General features: G+C 52.7%; 1 protein-coding gene across 3 annotated transcripts in view; it reads right to left on the bottom strand.

Annotated features, from left to right (window-relative positions):
• Nucleotides 1-18,447, bottom strand: part of POC1A (POC1 centriolar protein A) — an 80,364-nt gene that overhangs the window by 49,672 nt on the left and 12,245 nt on the right. For all 3 annotated transcript variants that reach the window (XM_003257151.2, XM_003257152.3, XM_003257150.2), the window contains exons 7-8: nucleotides 14,199-14,332; nucleotides 379-447 (exon numbers count right to left, since the gene is read on the bottom strand). In XM_003257151.2, the coding sequence (XP_003257199.1) occupies nucleotides 379-447; nucleotides 14,199-14,332 (203 nt within the window). The remainder of the gene's footprint in view (nucleotides 1-378; nucleotides 448-14,198; nucleotides 14,333-18,447) is intronic.

Below are 18,447 nucleotides of genomic sequence, written 5' to 3'. Positions count from 1 at the left end.
ACATTGGCCATATTCCCAGGCCTAAAGTAAGATCATCTTAATAATAATCATTATTTATTTATTTGGAATCAGGAAAATAACTAAAAAAGCAACTTTTCATGACAACCATAGCCTAGCCTCCTTCCACTAAGCACTAGCCTGAGCAGTGAAGATTCTGAGATGCGGCCATGAGGTCGGCACCTGCAGGAGGCCCATTCTGGGGTGGCAAGGGATCTGGATCTGGGTACCCCCAAGCTCCATCAGGGCCTTTTTAGTTGCTGAAAGCCACCAAGGAAGCCGGTGAAACCCAGCCTATCCCCCAAACACCCTGTTTGGTTCTGAGCAGAAATCAGCTCAGATTCCCTTCTTCATCATTTCATTCGACTACTCTTTACTTACTTGTTCATCAGAGCCTCCAGAAGCAAAATACTCCCCCGTTCTTGAAAAGGCAACAGTGGTGGCTGGTCCCTGGCAGAACAAACAAAAAATAACACACATCAAAGGTCATTCTCCATTCTAAATGCACAGGAAGAAAACGAGACGTTCCTGAATGAAAGCAGCAGCAGGATAAAGGACCAAGAGTCCATTCAGCCCACAGTCCTCCGTAACCTGTAGCCCAGGAGCCTGCCTGCAGCCAGGTGCAAGCGCCACCGCTCAGGCTTCTGTTCCTGAGCACCACAACAGGGACAAGGCCAGGCTATGAGAATGTGGGTGACAGAGATGAGTGAATGGGACAGTCTGTGCTGGCAGCCCTCCAGGGCTGGCCTCATTGTCCCACTTTCCCAGTAAGAAACCGCAGGTCAGAGAGATGCACTGAGTCACCCCAGCCACAGCACTGAGACCAGAACTTGGTCCCTTTGACCCAGACCAACCCCAATATCCAACATCTCCCCAACACCGCACAGCTGCTGACCAGAGAAATAGGGATCTCCAAGGAAGAGCCATTGGCTCAAGCAGACAGGGCATAGTTCAGGGCACAGGTGACAGGAAGGAGGTTTCCAAAGGTTCTTGGGCAGCAGAGCAACGTGACATGTCTCTCTAATGTGCATTCACTTTTCTTATGTTCAGGCCATGGGTAGTGATGTGCCCACTCTGGCTTCCCAGATGCTGAAGGTCTGCGTGACCATCTGAAGGGGAATGCCAGGCACGCGCCAGGCCGCACTCCAAGGGCTGGAGAGCAGTCCAGGCCGGAGGGGATGGGGGATGCATGATCTCCTAGTAAAGGAGGGTTCTTCCCCACATACCTAAAATCCATCCCAGAAAGGTGCTCAGATTAAGGATCTGTTTAGCTATGACACCATGACCACAGCTACCACCATCTCTTCCTCCCAGTTGAACTTTTACTGTGGCCAGTACCTGGTATTCCCAAGCAAAATCAGATAAAAGAGGTTCTCTCCTAGAAGACAGCACAGCCACTGTCACCAAGTCCACCTCAGTCCCCCCAGACCAGTGCAGGGAGTGGCAAGAGCCCCAACTGCCCATGAGATGGGCTCTGGCAGCACATCTACAGCTAACTCATCAGTGAGAGGAACACTGGGAGGTACCTTCCACTCAATGCCAGAAAAGACCAGCCAAGTTCTGGGAGGGAAAAGGGACCTCGAGGCCGTGGAGGAAGGCAGCTTTTGTCTCCCAGAGAGACAGGCAAGTTGAGAGGTGCCATTCAGCCTCAGACACACTGGACAGCAGTGAGTATGCCCACCCATGCTTCCAGAGTCCACCTTCGGCTCTTCCTCTCAGAGGTGCTCGTAACACCTCTGATGAAAAAAGCGAGTACAACATTGGTGAACACCGAGCACTCAGGCACTCAGAGCACAGCAGCACCTGCATTTACCCACTGAATCCTGAGAGGACAGTCTGTGCGGTGACCCTTTGCCTTAGTCCACTTCTGTTGCTATAATGGAATATCTGAGACTAAGTAATTCATAATGAGCAGAAATGTATTGGCTCACAGTTCCAGAGGCTGGGAAGTCCAAGATCAGGGGGCCAGCATCTAGGAAGGGCCTTCTTGCTGAGTCATCCCACAGCAGAAGGACAAAGAGAGGGTGACAAAGAAAAGGGGGCCAAAGTCATCCTTTTATAAGAAACCCACTCCCGTGGTAACAAACCCACTCCTCCAAGAATGGCATTAATTCATACATATGGGCATGGCCTCATGACCCAAACATCTCCCATTATGCCCCACTTCCCAACAACCCCACAATGGGGATCAAGTTTCTAATACATGAACTTTGGGGAACACATTCTAACCACACTACCCTTCCTAAGGGTGCCACGTCCAAATGCAGGGAACAAAGCCTGAGAGGACACAAAGACAAAGCCTCTGGCCTACACCTGCCCTCCTGCCTTCTTCACACAGGTAGAGCTGCAAGGGCCCAGGAATGCCCCACTCCCAGCAGCCCTGGGAATCCTAAGCCACCATTAACCAGGATAATATAGATCCACTTTTAGTAACAGGGGAACAATGCCCAATAACATCAATGTGAGGGTGAAATCCCAAGTGTAAGACATCACAGGCTGTGTGGCCCCTGCTCATGCAGGGCCTGACTGCAGGATGGGGGTAGGGCATCCATCACTCAGATACCCTTTCAGGTGGACAGTCACCAAGGGGTTAACAGAGGGGTGTGAGGTAATTTCAGGTAACTTTTACTTGATTCTTAGAAATTCTGTCATTTTTCCGTTACTTTGAACCTTTTTTTTTTTTTTTGAGACCGAGTCTCCCTCTGTCGCCCAGGCTGGAGTGCAGTGGCGCGATCTCGGCTCACTGCAAGCTCCACCTCCCGGGGTCACGCCATTCTCCTGTCTCAGCCTCTGAGTAGCTGGGACTACAGGTGCCCGCCACCACGCCCAGCTAATTTTTTGTATTTTTAGTAGAGACACGGTTTCACCGTGTTAGCCAGGATGGTCTCGATCTCCTGACCTCGTGATCCGCCCGCCTTGGCCTCCCAAAGTGCTGGGATTACAGGCGTGAGCCACCGCGTCCGGCCGAACCTTTTTTTTTTTTTGAGGCAGAGTCTCACTCTGTTGCCCGGGCTGGAGTGCAGTGGCGCGATCTTGGCTCACAGCAAGCTCCGCCTCCTGGGCTCACGCCATTCTCCTGCCTCAGCCTCCCGAGGAGCTGGGATTACAGGCACCCGCCACCACGCCTGGCTAAATTTTTTTTGTATTTTTATTAGAGACGGGGTTTCACCGTGTTAGCCAGGATGGTCTCGATCTCCTGACCTCGTGATCCACCCGTCTCAGCCTCCCAAAGTGCTGGGATTACGGACGTGGGCCACCGCACCCAGCCATGAACCTTTTTTTTTTTTTTTTTTTTGAGACAAAGTCTGGCTCTATCGCCCAGGCTGGAGAGCAATGGTACAGTCTCGGCTCACTGCAACCTCTGCCTCCTGGGTTCAAGCGATTCTTGTGCCTCAGCCTCCCAAGTAGCTGAGATTGCAGGCACCCTCCACCACACCCGGCTAATTTTTATATTTTTAGTAGAGATGGGGTTTCGCCATGTTGGCCAGGCTGGTCTGGAACTTCTGGCCCCAAGTGATCCACCCTCCTCAGCCTCCTAAAATGCTAGGATTACATGCATGAGCCACCACACCTGGCCTACTTTGAATTTTTTAATAATGAATATATGGCATTGCTACATTAATACGAACACCAAACAACAAAACTACTTTCATTGTGAGGAAAAACAAAGACGAAACAGAGAAAAGAGAAGGAAACCAGTACATGGAATGTCAAAAAAGATGGGCCTTTTGCCTGCCAAGAGCTCACTGAGTAATGGCAGGTTTCCAAGAAGTCACAGCAACTAAGGGACAAATACTTGCAGGTCACTCTTCTTTCCTGTCATGGCTCAACCACCAGAGGCCAAGTTGGGAAAACGTGGTGGAGTCAGAGCAGCAGCAACAGCAGCAGAACCAACAAAGCCTTCAGCTCAGCAGGGGTCAGGACCAGAGCGCAGGCGTTGGAAGCCCTGCAGATAAGGAGTGCTAGCGCTCCTTCACGAGACCAAGCCCCAGGAAGCTCCAGCGATGAAGCAAGTGATAAGCTGTGCAGATCTGCAGTCCTCCCTAACAGTGCCTGTTTACCAAGAGGACCACGCAGCCCCTGTTCCAGGTACCTTCCACGAAGGCTCCTGTTCCTCTGCCTAGCAGCCCAGGGCACTCAGAGGACAGCACAGAGAACACCTGGGCTCTGCTGTGGGCCAAAGCCAACATGTACTGTAGAAGAGACTGTCCACTGCTGACATGCTTCAGGGCCTAGTCTGGAGGCCCCAGACTACTTTGGCCCCTGCCGACCTTCCAGGCTCTCTCCTTCTCCCTGCCCCAGTGCTCCTCAAACACCATGATCTAGACAGAAAAGGTCCTCTCTTTCTCTATATTCTTTCTGCTGTCACCTGCACTGAGTTCTTAATTCAGGTATTTTCAATTTTTTTGGTTTTATATAAATCCATTTAAGGCTACAAATTTGCCTCTGATGATACCTTCAATAGATCCTGGAAGTTTCCAGTATGCAACATTTTCAGTCATTCACTTCCAAATGTTTAGTTTCCACTGTGATTTCCCCTTCAGCCCATTGGTTGTTTGGGAGTGCATTCTAGAATCTCCAGGCTGGGCATGGTGGCTCACACCTGTAATCCCAGTACTTTGGGAGGCCGAGGCAGGAGGATCATTTGAGGTCAGGAGTTCGAGACCACTCTGGTCAACATAGCGAAACCCCGCCTCTACTAAAAATACAAAATTAGCCAGGTGCAGTGGTGTGCACCTGTAATCCCAGCTACTCGGGAGGCTGAGGCAGAAGAATCACTTGAACCCAGGAGATGGAGGTTGCAGTGAGCCGAGATCATGCTACTGCACTCCACCCTGGGCAACAGAGCGAGACTCTGTCTCAAAAATAAATAAAATAAAATAAAGTTTCCAAACCATAGGTGCTTGAGGAGTCTCTTCTTACCATTGCCAGCAGCCAGATATGATACATGTTTTTGGAGACTGTTCTACCCTCATGATGGCTTATTCCTTTTATTTAATCAATCACTCTTCATGCATCAGGGTATCCACTTGGGGCAGGGATGTTGCCAAGTCCATCCTCTCCAAAGGCAAGACCTGTCTCTGGGTGTCTCTGCACACCCCTGAGGACTCCTCTGAGCAGCGGCTCCTGGCTGGGCCTTCAGCAGTGTGGATGCCGGCCTGCCCCCAGCTACCAGAGGCACCCACCTGTGGGAAGCCCCAGTCTCCCTCTGACTCCAGGCCAGGTCCATTAGCAGGGATGCCTCACAGGCTCAATAAGGGCCTCCCTCCCTCCCTTGAAAGACCAAGCAGAGTCTTCAGGGAGATGGTCCTGCTTAACCAGTCATGAATCCAGACACAGCCTGGCCTCCCTGCTACTCTCCTTGCTAACTGGGCCATACCTGGCCCTGGAGCTTGGCTGGACCCACATCCAGTCATTTTACCACACATCACCTTCTGTTGCCAATTTCCAGACCTAAAAAGGACCCACACTGCCTGCTTTCTTCAAACAACAAAGTATCAACAGAGAAAGATTTTTTTTTTTTAAGGCAAAACAAAGGAGCCCATGGTGTTTAGATTTCACAGTCGTGCTGGCTCTCGCTCTGCTGCTCCGACAGCTCACACTGACCTCACTGCTCTCCTCATCCTCCTCACCTTCTCCCCCCTGACTCTCGGAGGCCCCTGTGTGCCTGAACTCTGACTGCGTGCCCACAACAGCTATGCTGGCAAACCCACCACCACCTCTCAAGAGCTGCAAAATATTTTGTGTTGGCTCTCATATGCACGGTCTTCCAGTGAACAAATAGGATTGTCACACCACATGCCCCTCAGTCAGAGGTGAAAGCAGAGTGGCCATCACACAGAGAATGGGACTAAGGAGGCCCAACAGGCCTCTGGAGTGAGTGCTGTGGTCTCCAACCCCTGTGCTCAGACAGAGAAACAACAATCCAGCCCACTGGGATGCTTCTTCCAGAGCCCCACCAAGAGGCTTCTGCACTCACTTACCAGGGTCTGCTGTGAACTGGGCTCTCGGGGCTGAGTGGGGCCCATAGGAGGCCATCATAACTCCACGGACACGGAGTGACCTCCTGACCCTGGCTGAAGACACCTGCTCCCAGCCCTCAACTCTGGGCTGCTGGCAGGGGACAAAGGGCCAGGCCGACCTCTCGGTTTCTTAGTGTGAAATAAATGAGCTGTTCTCTCTCTGCATGTCCTCTCACCTCTCACAGGAGGTGCCCGACCACCCAAGCTAGGTGTGACCCTCCCAAGCATCAAAACAGTCCTCCAAAATGCCTAGACAGGAGCCACAGAGCTATCACAGAAACAAGGGAGAGGTGGCCCATTCCCAGAGCTGCCTTCCACCTGGGGTGGACAGAGGGACGGCCCACCGGCCCAGCCACTGTCACACAGCCACCTCCCCTCCTTGAGGGTGCGTCCCTTTTGCTGCTGCTATCCCAACCTCAACCTAGGGCCCAGCATGGCACAAGCACCCTGTAAGCATCAGTGGGTCCCCTACTCTGAGCTTGCAAGTTCCTGCCAACTAAGCCTCAAAGCATAGCCCTGAGCATAGACAGCAGCGCCTGTGCAGGTCTGGGTCCAGGGCAGGGGCTGCTCACCCACATGGGGTCGGGGGGAGGGTGGCGGGGGCGCATGGCACCGTGTGCAGCTCAGTCACTCTACAGCGACATGCACACCAACTGCACAGCCACAAACACCAGATTTAACTCCCCACCCACAACCCGCCCACCATCCTCTCCCAAATAGCTCTAGAGAACTTAAACCAAGTAAGTGTGGCTCAAGATTATGTTTCAGAAAATACAGAAAGATAAATCTGTATTTCTAGCACACTGCCCCCCACGCTTGCCACACATGGGGCTGTGAGGGCCTCACACGGGGCCTGAGGCTCTGAACGACAGTGGTAGTTGGTAGGGAAGCCTTCCCTCTCCTGACCAGTGTTCCCTTCTGTAAAACGAGGGGGTGAGATGGGATGATAAGGCTCCATTGCAGCTCTGACAACCCAAGTCTGTATGATATCCAGTGAGAGGCAGGGACTCCCTTTCCTCCTGCTTAACGTCACAGTTGTGTCACATCCCCTGACCAAGACTTTCCAGAGCCTCAAATAGGGCCTGGCACCAGTGCCACCACACGGGTCTCCTGATCCACCAGCCATCCTCCAGGAGTCAGGTCCTCGAGATGACTGGAAGGACAGGCCTGACAAAGGGCAGTGCACACGGACGTGTACACCAAGGCACCTGGCAAAGCAAACCCACGAGGGCAGCTGGTGGGGACACCGAGTCTGGGTCAGGGAGTCTCCCCAGCCCCCAACCAGGGGACAGATTCCATGAGCTGCGTGACAAGAGAAGCCAAAGCAGTATGTTCTGGGGGAGACAACAACCCTAAGCAAAAGTAAAAGGCAGATGAACCCCTGAGAGATTCCGAAGGTGCGCAGGAGAGGAAGCACGCACCTCCAACCCCGGGGGCAGAGGCCACAGCCCCATGCAAGAAATGGGGTGGCTAAGGCACCAGACACCCCCATGGACTTGTTTTCCTAACAAAGAGACTGCCCACCCACTCAGCATCACCAGGACCGTGTCCACAACAGAAACTTCTAATGCCCTTTTATTTATTTTTTATTTTTTTATTTTTTATTTTTTTTGAGATGGAGTCCCGCTCTGTCGCCCAGGCTGGAGTGCAGTGGCGCGATTTCGGCTCATTGCAAGCTCCGCCTCCCGGGTTCACGCCATTCGCCTCCCTCAGCCTCCCAAGTAGCTGGGACCACAGGTGCCCGCCACCTCGCCCGGCTAATTTTTTTGTATTTTTTTTTAGTAGAGACGGGGTTTCACCGTGTTAGCCAGTATGGTCTCGATCTCCTGACCTCGTGATCCGCCTGCCTCGGCCTCCCAAAGTGCTGGGATTACAGGCGTGAGCCACCGCGCCCGGCCTCTAATGCCCTTTTAAAGAGCTCTCACCTAAAACGGCATCACATCATTTTCCATGAGCTCAAGTGGAAAGGGATTAACATCTATGAGGACCTACGGTGTCCGGTGCTGGGAAATTTAGACACATCCTCTCCTACTATGAGACAGACAATGGGATGTCAGTCTCACAGATAAGAAAAGAGGCTCAGCAAAGTCAAGGTCTTGCCCAATGTCACATAAAAAGAGGCAACACTGGAATCATCTGACCCAGTGCCCAAGCCCATTCCTCCCCTCCTGAAGCTCAGGCTGTTTCAGATGAACAAGATGGGAGAGGACCCATGGTTTTTCAAAACCAGAAATGGGGGGGTACAAACTGTTTGTTCCTAAAAATACTGGGGTTTTCCTGAGAAAGCTAAGTATCATCCCCCACCAGACAAGGCTGTGTAACCTCCCCAACTGAACATATCCCAGCACTTGGCCTCAATCAAAGATGTTTGCAAAGGTGACCGATGCAGGCTCTGGTGTTCCCAGGGCAAAGGCTGTGGAAGGAGGGCAATGCACCATACCCTGCAGGCAGCACCTCCCCCATCTGTCCACTCTCGTCTCAGGATGGGCAGATTTGAGAGACAGAGGGCCCTTTGTCACCCAGAGTCCCCAAGCCAGGGAATGAATGTTTTTGTCCCCACCAAAATTGATATTGAAATTGAATCCCCAGCCAGGCATGGTGGCTCACGCCTGTAATCCCAGCACTTTGGAGAAGGTGGATCACTTGAGGTCAGGAGTTCGAGACCAGCCTGGCCAACATGGTGAAACCCTGTGTCCACTAAAAACACAAAAAATTAGCTGGGTGTGGTGGCGTGCTCCTGTAATCCCAGCTACTCAGGACACTGAGGTGGGAGGATTGCTTGAACCCGGGAGACGGAGGTTGCAGTGAGCCGAGATCGCGCCACTGCACTCCAGCCTCGGCAACAGAGTGAGACTCCATCAAAAAAGAAAGAAAGAAAGAAAAGAAAGAAAGAGAAGAAAGAAAAGAAAGAAAGAAAGAGAAAGAAAGAAAGAAAGAAAGAAAGAAAAAGAAAAGAAAGAAAGAAAGAAAGAAAGAAAGAAAGAGAAAGGAAGGAAAGAAAGGAAAGAAAATAAAGAAAAAGAAAGAAAGAAAAAAAAGAAAAAGAAAAAGAAAGAAAGAAAGAAAGAAAGAGAAATTGAATCCCCAAGGTAACAGTGTTGGGAGGTGTGGCCTTTGGGAAGTGATTGAGTCACAAGGGCTCCGCCCTCATGAAGGGGATTAGGTGCACTTATGAAAGGGCTTGACAAAGGGAGTTTGGTCCTTTCTGCCCTTCCACCTTCTGCATGTGAGGACAGTGTTACTCCCCTCAGAGGATGCAGCATTCAAGCCCCATCTCAGAAGCAGAGGGCAGCCTTCCCCAAGGCTAGTACCTTGATCTGGGACTTCCATCATCTGGAACTGAGAAATAACTTTCTGTTCTTGATAAGTTACCCAGTCTCCAGTATTTTATTACGACAGCACAGAACAGACTAAAATAACCCCTTACTCTCACAAAATGAGCCTGCCCAAACAAACGGCCTCTCAAATGGGCCCATGTGTGCCACTCATGTGCCAGAGAGCCACCAAACCACCTGCACGCTGACTCCTGGCTGATAAGCTGCCCTCAACACCAGCACACAGGTCCAGCCCAGGAGACCCAGGGCTACACTGGGTGATAATCATCTTAGCTGGCACTTGGCAAGTCCCTCTGTCCTGGCGCTCCCTGTACCTTAGGAGACAACTGAAAGGTACATCGGGGTGAGTTTGGCCTCAACTCAGACAATAGAGTTGCAGCCCAACAGCACTGCACCCTGACCCTCCTTTTTCTACCCCAAACCTCCCCCACAGTTTCCCCAGAGGGCTTGCTGGGGCCCTTCTCCTGGCACCCGCAGAGCCCCCATGCCCAGGTCAAGGTCTGCCTCGTCCCACAGCAGCTCCCTGTGGCTGACCTCACTGCTGCTCACCCCCAGCCTGCACTGTCCACTTCTCAGATGCAGAAATAGAAGCTGTCCCACCAGCCCTAAGAGGCAGTGGCCCTCTCTCTCGCAGCTCTCCCAAGCCAACTCTGAGGACACAGCAGGTCCTCTGCATCCAAACCAAAGTTTCATGGGGCTCCTTTCTGCTGGATCAGAATGGGGTCATGTAGCAGCAAGATGGGGACACAAGCCGACATAAGCCTGCTGGTACCCTACCCAGACCTGTGAGCTAAACACAGGAGTGACATCTGTGGGAGTTACGTGGATCTCATGAAGACAGAGTAGACTGGTGGTTACCAGGGCTGGGATGAGGAAGGGGAGCCAGGGAATGAAGGGGTTAAAAAAAAAGAGAATATAAATATACTTATTACCACTGAACTGTACACTTAAAAATGGTAAAGATGGTGAATTATATACATATATGCTACCCCAGTAAAGATATATAAGTAAATAAAAACAAGAAGGCTGAATGCAGTGGCTCAGGCCTGTAATCCCAGCACTTTGGGAGGCCAAGGCAGGTGGATCACCTGAGGTCAGGAGTTTGAGACCAGCCTGGCCAACATGGTGAAACCCTGTCTCTACTAAAAATACAAAAATTAGCCAGGTGTGGTGGCAGGTTCCTGTAATCCCAGCTACTTGGGAGGCTGAGGCAGGAGAATCGCTTGAACCTGGGAGGTGGAGGTTGCAGTGAGCTGAGATCGCACCACTGCACTCCAGCCTGGGCGACAGGGCGAGACTCCGTCTCTGAATGAATGAATGAAAGAAACAAGAGTGAAATTACAAATGGAATTTTAAAAGTCATATGTACATGTGATAGAAACTGCATAGACACAGGTACTTGTCCCAGCTCTGGCACCCTAGAAGTCATAAGACCCCCTACTAATCCAGACAGCTCTCATTTTCACCACCTGGACTAAAAAAAAAAAAAAAAAAATGCTTTCCAACCTGCCATCCTCCTTTTCCATAGGACAGAAGCCCCAGGCACCCGAGACCCACTCGGGAGCCTTGGGCTGCTCAGCCACACAACTCAGGAAGTGGCTGATAGCAGCTGCTCTCCATCAGGCCCTTGGCCACCAGGATCCTACCACATCGTCACCTCCCGGAACAGAATGTGAAAGATGAAGTCACCAAAGAACCAGCTGCACATCTTCCTGGAAGGTCTGGGTGAATGGGAGCCCATGAGGACTCTACACCCACTGCAGAGTGCCCAGGCGGAACCCAGCCCCTTTGTCAGCAGGCCCCTGTGATGTGGCCCCCAGCCAGGCCCTCATCAGTAATGAACATCCTCAGAACCAGTTGGGTGACAACACAGGCCCAGCCCCTACGGATTTCTACCCCCGGCTGGAGCAAAGCTGCCTCTGATCCTAGCCACAGATCTCCATAAGCACTAGGTATTCTGCCCAGCCAGTGGACCCCTATCTTAACCAAATGCCCAAATTAAGGCTGCTCGATTGCACTATGCTCCCTTAGGAAGCCAACATTAGCTGACTCTGTTTTTTGGGGGTTTTTCTGTTTTGAGACAGTGTCTTGCTTTGTCACCCAGGCTGGAGTACAGTGGCACAATCACAGATCACTGCAGCCCCAGCTTCCCAGGCTCAAGCAATCCTCCCACTTCAGGCTCCCCACAAAGTGCTGGGATGACAGGAGTGAGCTACCACGCCTGGCCCATTAGCTGACTCTGAATCACTCCAAACCCAGGGGCAGAGCTAAGCATGACAAGGAGCCACAGCAAACCCTGGCAGACCTGGGTCCCAGGGGTGCCAGGCTGTGGTATGGAAGTGAGCTGGTCTTTGCTGGAAGTAAATAAGGCCTTCTCTTGGGCATCCCTGCCCCATACGTACTCACACACTCACACCCCTACCTCAGCCCTCAGCCTGGCTCTTCAATCATGCTGCTGTACATCATTAGTAAGGACCCCAAAAGAAAGCCCTCTCAAGGCAGCAACCCCACACTGCAGGTGGGAGGGGCACAGGAATCAGGCCAGGTTTGTCCGCATCGGGACCTTTCAACCCAGGCCAGCTGTAGAACCCAGTATTGAGTTGCCACCACCAGTTGGAGTGCATGGTTGGTCTCACCATGGGTCTTAAAGAGGAGGGATGGGAGAGAATCAACCTCTAGAAAGGAGCAAGAATTAAAGCAAGTGCAGAGGTGGGGGCAGAGTCAGGGTGACCCTGGGCAATTTGTCTTCCTGAATCAGTTTGCAGAACCCTGAGCAAGCCAGGCCCAGGGGTTCCTACACCTGGATACCTGGAGTACCCCACAGAGGGGCTGGGTGTCGTCGGTATCCCAGGATGAAGAGCCCCTAAAACTTGTGGTAAATCAATCCTAAGTTCCTGTATTTGATAGGGAGTTTAGGGGGCTGGGAGCAGAAAATAATTTGAGCCGCATACCCTGACTCCCACCTTCATCTGAGCTGTACCCTGGGAGATGGGCAGGGCCTACCCACCTTCCCCTGCCCTCCAAGTACTTTCTAAGACTCAGCCTACCTCTCAGCCAGCCTAACTCATCTCATGCTGCCTTTAGCTCTGTCAGCCTCCCTGTGGAGTCCCCCTCTTCCCAGGCCAGGAAGCCCAGGAAGTAGAGCTATAACATCCATTTCTTATCCCTGGTGCCCAGCCCCGTGAGCTAGAGAGCCGATGATGAATGAACAAACAGACAGATGGCAAAATGAACAGAGGTCGGTTCGTTTCTCTTCTTCTCCTTTCCTCTGGGCATTGTGAGCCTGGTGCCCTGAAGAAGAAATGACCCAGCCCTATCCACACCCCAAACCATCAGCTGTCCCTCAGCCTGGTTCCCATATCTCTAGGTTTAACAGCAGACAAGCGACCACACAACGGAATGCGCCATGGTCCTTGCTTCACTTCCCGGAGAGAACAATGTCAATAGCTTTCGTTTATGTGCCGGATGTGATGCCAGAACACCAGGAATGACATTTTAGATCCCACATTCAAGTGTTCTCAGGCTAAGTGTGAGTTAGCTGTTTAAAGAACACTCACAAAAAGATGTGATCACTTGATAGGCATCTGTTTCAAACTGTTTCTGAGTTTTTTTTTTCTTTTTTAGGGGAGCAGGAGCAGTAGCAGCATTCACATGATTTTCAAATGCCCTCCTGGGCCTAAGATCCCAAACAGTTACACATGAAACTGTATAACTGGCTGTCCAAGGGCTTGGCTTGTGAACAGGCTTACACCAGGGCCAGCAGCCACCCCCTCTGGATGTGCTGGCCCAGGGAGAACAGGCCCACTAGTCCTGCGCACTGGATATGTCTCTGACAGGGAAGGCAAGGGGTCACAACAAGGCTGGGGGCGGCAAGCAGCCTCCAGACCTTGAGGAAACAGAAGAAAAGGCCTATGTCCCCATCCCCTAGTCATAGCCAAATGGCCCCCAGGTACCCTAACTCAGATGGCAGTGGAAACCCAAACAACAGCTCAGAAAGCACCAGGCTAGACATCTCAGACCTAGCTGATGGTCCAAGACACATAAGCACCCCCAGGGCCTCCCTCAGCCTGGCAGGCAGATTAGGGACAGACTTGAATTCAGTGGACTCCAGACCTCCCATCTCAAGTGGGCATGGTGACTACGCCCCAACAGGAGACATTCTGATGACTGCTCTGATCAGGAGGGCTCGGACACTACTTCCTAGTGGAAGTACTAGATGTGAAAGGCCCGGACGCAGGCCAGCTCCTGGAGAGAACTGCATGTGGCCTACTCCCCACAGCCGGCCCCCAGGGACCCAGCCCACCCAGGGAGACCAGGGAACCGGATGCTTTGAAGCTCACTGAGAAAGGAGGCCTCTGCTTCCTTGATTCCATTCCAGGAATTCTCAAACGACAAACATGAAGAAGATTTCCCTTCTTCATCCCAGCCTCTTCAAGACACGTGAGGTTGCCTCAGTCTCTAGACACACTGATGTCTGCCAGTCCGAGGGCCTCCATGAAACCCTGATATCAACTCAGAGCACGGGTTCCAAGACTCAACTCAACCTCTGGACCAAGGGATGGCTGAGGCCATTAGGGCACAGATTCCATTCAGGCCCCTAAGGGGCAGCTTGCTAACCATGCCCAGATGCAGCCCCCAACCCCTGCCCAATTCAACACTTATATACCCTTCTCAGCTGCACCAGTCCCAGGCCCAGCAATCTGCCCAGGTCACATGGAAATGCCTCCATCCATCTCCCTGCAGGCCGTGTGGGTGACAAGCCTGTTTCTGCATCTTGCCCACTGCCCAGACAGTGAGGGTACCACCACTCCACACCACTCAGCACCCGGCCGACACCTCTCACCTGATGCCCGTGGAGTGTGTAGAGCAGCCGACCCTCCATCAGGTCCAGGATCTTCAGGGTTGAGTCACTGGAGGCTGTGATCAGGTAGTTTCCCGACGGGTGGAAAGAGAGCCCGTTCACTGCTGCACTGTGCACTGGGGGAAGGACATCAGTCAGGTGCTGGCTGGGAGGCACAGGGAGCACAGCTGAAGCCCAAGACGGGCAATCAGGGCCAATTGAGGCTCAGCACAGGCCTGATGGGGCTGGGTCAGGATGGTCATTGCTCAAAGGAGCTGTGGGGAACCCAACGAGGATTTCCCAGGAGAGGGGCACAATCGAAAAACAGGAAAAGGCCTGTTCAGAGCCAAGGGCAGGCAGTGGAAGACAGGCAGACAGTAATAGATGCAAAAACCAGGGGCAGCAGACGATTCCTCCATCCTCTCCCACAGCACCAAGCGGTCAAGCCGGAGCAGAATAGAGTACTCGAACATACAAACATAGCCTTTGGTCTGTCCGATATGCTTTCTTTAAAGAAACCAATGGAAAACAAAACCCTTCAAATGTCAATACGATGCCACTGCCATACAGGGAGGACGTGTGCGGGGGCAGATGAGCAGAAAGCTAAGACACTCTTAGGAAGCAGTCAGGCCTGCATTCGGACCCCAAGCCTCCTGCCTGGGCTCACCCCATGACCTTTTTTGAGAGACGGAGTCTCGCTCTGTCGCCCAGGCTGGAGTGCAGTGGTGTGACCTCAGCTCATTGCAGCCTCCGTCTCCTGGGTTCAAGAGATTCTCCTGCCTCAGCCTCCTGAGTAGCTGAGACTACAGGTGTGCCACTACGTCCAGCTGATTTTTCTATTTTTAGTAGAGATGGGGTTTCACCATGTTAACCAGGCTGGTCTCAAACTCCTGACCTCAGGTGATCTGCCTGCCTCGGCCTCCCAAGGTGCTGAGATTACGGCCGTGAGCCACCACATCCATCCTGAGCAAACATCTTAACCACATTGAGCCTCAGTTTCTCCATCTGTACCATAGCACCTATGTGTAAGAGGTGCTGTGCGGATGCTAAGTTAAGCACATGAGGTCTTTGCAGAGTGAGCCATCCAATGCCAACATGGATGTTCCTCTCCTTTGCCCCATGTTCCATGCAACTCCAGGTCCTGCCACTTCACCCACTCAACAGCTTGGCCCTGTCCATGACTCTCTTTTCCCTACCATCCCAGGCTAACCCCACCATCTTTTCTGGTGTCCCTCACTCTCCAAGATCCAGCCACCCCAGCTCTGTCAATTCCCCCAGCCACAGAACTTTTTTACCCCTTGTTTCCAATGGGCCTGGGAGACTCTTGCCCTCCCCTTTCCCTGACCTTAAAGCTCAGTACTGGAAGCTGCCTTCTCCAGGAAGCCTCCCCTGGCCTCCCAATTAGGGCCACCCCCTTCATTTGTCCTTCCAAAGCACCACAAGCCTCCCATCGGTTCACTCTTCACATTCACATGCAACTATCTGACTCACATCTGGATCTCCCTTGAGACCATGAACTCCATCAGGCAGGGGCGGTGTTGAGTCCCTGGCTCCCAGCTCAGTGCCTGGCACCGAGCAGGACTCAGAAAGTGGTTGGTGAGCAGGTGCTTAAGCTGGGTATCCAGAAGCCCCAGCAGGTTACACAACTCTCCCTCAAGGTCAACAGCATGTTCTAGATGAAGCTGGGGGCACACTTGGGCAGTCTACATGGGGACAGAGCAACTCCACAGCCAATGCGTGGATCAGCTTTACCACAGCCTCCTAGGGTGGCTTCTGAGGAAAACCCCAGTTTCCTTCTTCCCATTACCACAGGCCTGATGAGGAAAACCAGTGGGGCTAAAATAACCATGAACCTGCCAAGTCAGAATTGCCACCAACATAAAGGCAGATTCAAAACCAACCGTCATCTTAGCACTGAAAGGCTGCAAGAACCACTACTGGGTTGGTAAACACACCCAACACGAAACGGCCCTCAACAAGGCCCACGGGGTGCACGCAGTCCCTCAGATGCCAGCCCAGCTGATGTGCTGATGTGCCGGGGAGTCTGGATACGTGTTCCCAGGCACTTAGGGGGAAACAGCCAAGGCTTTACGTAACATGATATTTATATCTGAACAACACCCTCCTAGCACCAGGATCTCCAGGAGGCAGCCTGGAGAGGTACCAGTGGGGTCTCTGAAGCCAGCTCTTGGAGGCAGAATTCAGAGACCTCCCCCAACCAGAAAGTCTGCACTGGGATAAAGGCCACCCCCACCCCTCCATGAGCAGAAGCTGCCAGAGGAACAGCCGGTGGCAGGAGGGTGCAGAAGGGAGGGCATGCTCAGGGAGCTCTGGGCTTCCTAGCATCACCAGGGTGACAGGGTCAGTGTATGGATGCCACACCAGGGGCCCCCACCTGATCAAGCCCATCCAAGGGAAAGAATCTCTCCCAGAGGAAGGGCAACAGAATCCCCACTCCACATAAATGCCAGGAATACCCAAGCCTGGGTAGAAACACCTAGAACCATTTACTCCAGAAGAGGGGCTGGCCTGGCATACCAGGCTTTGGGGGATACCCCAGACACCAGGACCCACCCCACCTTTCCCCACTTGCTCCCCTGCCTCACCCACTGGCCACACCAGCCTCCACTGTCGCTCCTCCTGCCTCTGTGGAGGTGGTGGGGAGCGGGTGGTCTATGGAGGCCTCATCGTAAGAACCACCCCTGCGTGAGAGTCTACCATGAAGACTAGGCTGTCACATGAGGGCATGAGCCTTCTATCGTGATGCCTTGAGCACCAAATGTCTGAGAATGATCCACTTTTTGTCAAGTCCAAAGCTGCAGGTCTCTTCTTGGCTCCATGGCAGAGATCAGTGATGACACACACTGCCACCTGGGTGGCAGCTGTGAGCTTGTGGCTCTTATCCCATCTCCACCCCCAAAGAGAGAACTCTGACTCCGGGTCAGAGATACACCAACATCAAACTTCTACAGATCCTCAGGGGCCCAGGGATGAGGCCACCACAGCCCCTGCTCCCAAATACCAAGAACTAGTCATGACTTGTGGGCAGTAGCTGGTCTAAGCAGAGACCTGAGTACCCCCACTCCATGCTGCTCTGCCTATAGAGGCCTTGGCAAACCTAGGCCCACTACCTAATGGGCTGCAAACCAGCCAAGGGCCCAGAGAAAGCCTGGGTGCCCAAGCAGGAGGTACCTCTCTGGAGAAGACCATGCCAGGGCCAAGCCCCACCCCAACATCCTTTCACAAAAGGACCGCTCATTTTCCCCAGGGTGGTCTCTTGCGACGCGCAACTGATGTTACTAGTGACATGGTGGCTCTGGGTTGACAAGAGGCTTTGGATTCATACCAGAAAGGTGCTCTGATACCAGCAGCAAAGGACACCCAAAACACCCCTCTGTGTAAATGCCGTGTAAATGCTCACCTCAGGACGGTGGGAGAGTAGGTTGGCTAGATCAGGTGGGACAGCACCATTGTACCCCAATCAACCCTTTTAGTCTCAAAACACCAAGTACAGGGTACAGGCCTGCCCTGCTAGCTGCAACTACTTAAAACCCTCCGGCCGAGCACGGTGACTCACGCCTGTAATCCCAGCACTTTGGGAGGCCAAGGTGGGAGGATTGCTTGAGCTCAGGAGTTCAAGACCAGCCTGGGAAATACAGTGAGACCCCAACCCCATCTCTGAAAGAAAAAAAAAAAGATAAAACCCTCCATGACAATGTATGAGGCCAGGCAGGGGTGCAGGGGTGCACTAAAGACCAACGGACAGAGAGCCTGGGACTCTATGAGTTCTAAGCCCTGCTGACAGCCAGCCAAAGAGACCACCTCTCCCAAGGAGCCTGGGGACTAAATGGCTAGAGTCACCGAAGTGCAAGGAACCAAGAGTGAGACAGTCAACAGAATGCCAGACTCAAAGGCCCTGAGGTGGAGACTCAGACCCATAGCTTTCCAGGTGTGTGACTGTGGGCTGCATGCTCCGCACCTGTGAAATGGAGGGTAGACCTACTTTGCTGGCCACCCAGGCCTGTCACTGGATAATGGACCTGCACGTGCTGTAAGGCACGAAGCACATTACAGGTTCTGGGATGGGGGCTGCTGCTTAGATGCCTGAACAGTCTTAACGTGGGCTCAGAGCATATGGAGCTAACCCACCACCACAGGGATTGGCACTCCCAGGGCTCCACCAGCCCAACTCCTTGCTGAATTGAGAAATCAGAACTGCTCTCTGCAGTGATAGGCCAGAGCCAAGAAACTC

Source organism: Nomascus leucogenys, chromosome 4 (assembly GCF_006542625.1).
Source record: "Nomascus leucogenys isolate Asia chromosome 4, Asia_NLE_v1, whole genome shotgun sequence".
NCBI lineage: Eukaryota > Metazoa > Chordata > Mammalia > Primates > Hylobatidae > Nomascus > Nomascus leucogenys.
The sequence above is the reverse complement of the archived record's forward strand: the minus strand, read 5'-3'. Positions and strand labels throughout refer to the sequence as shown.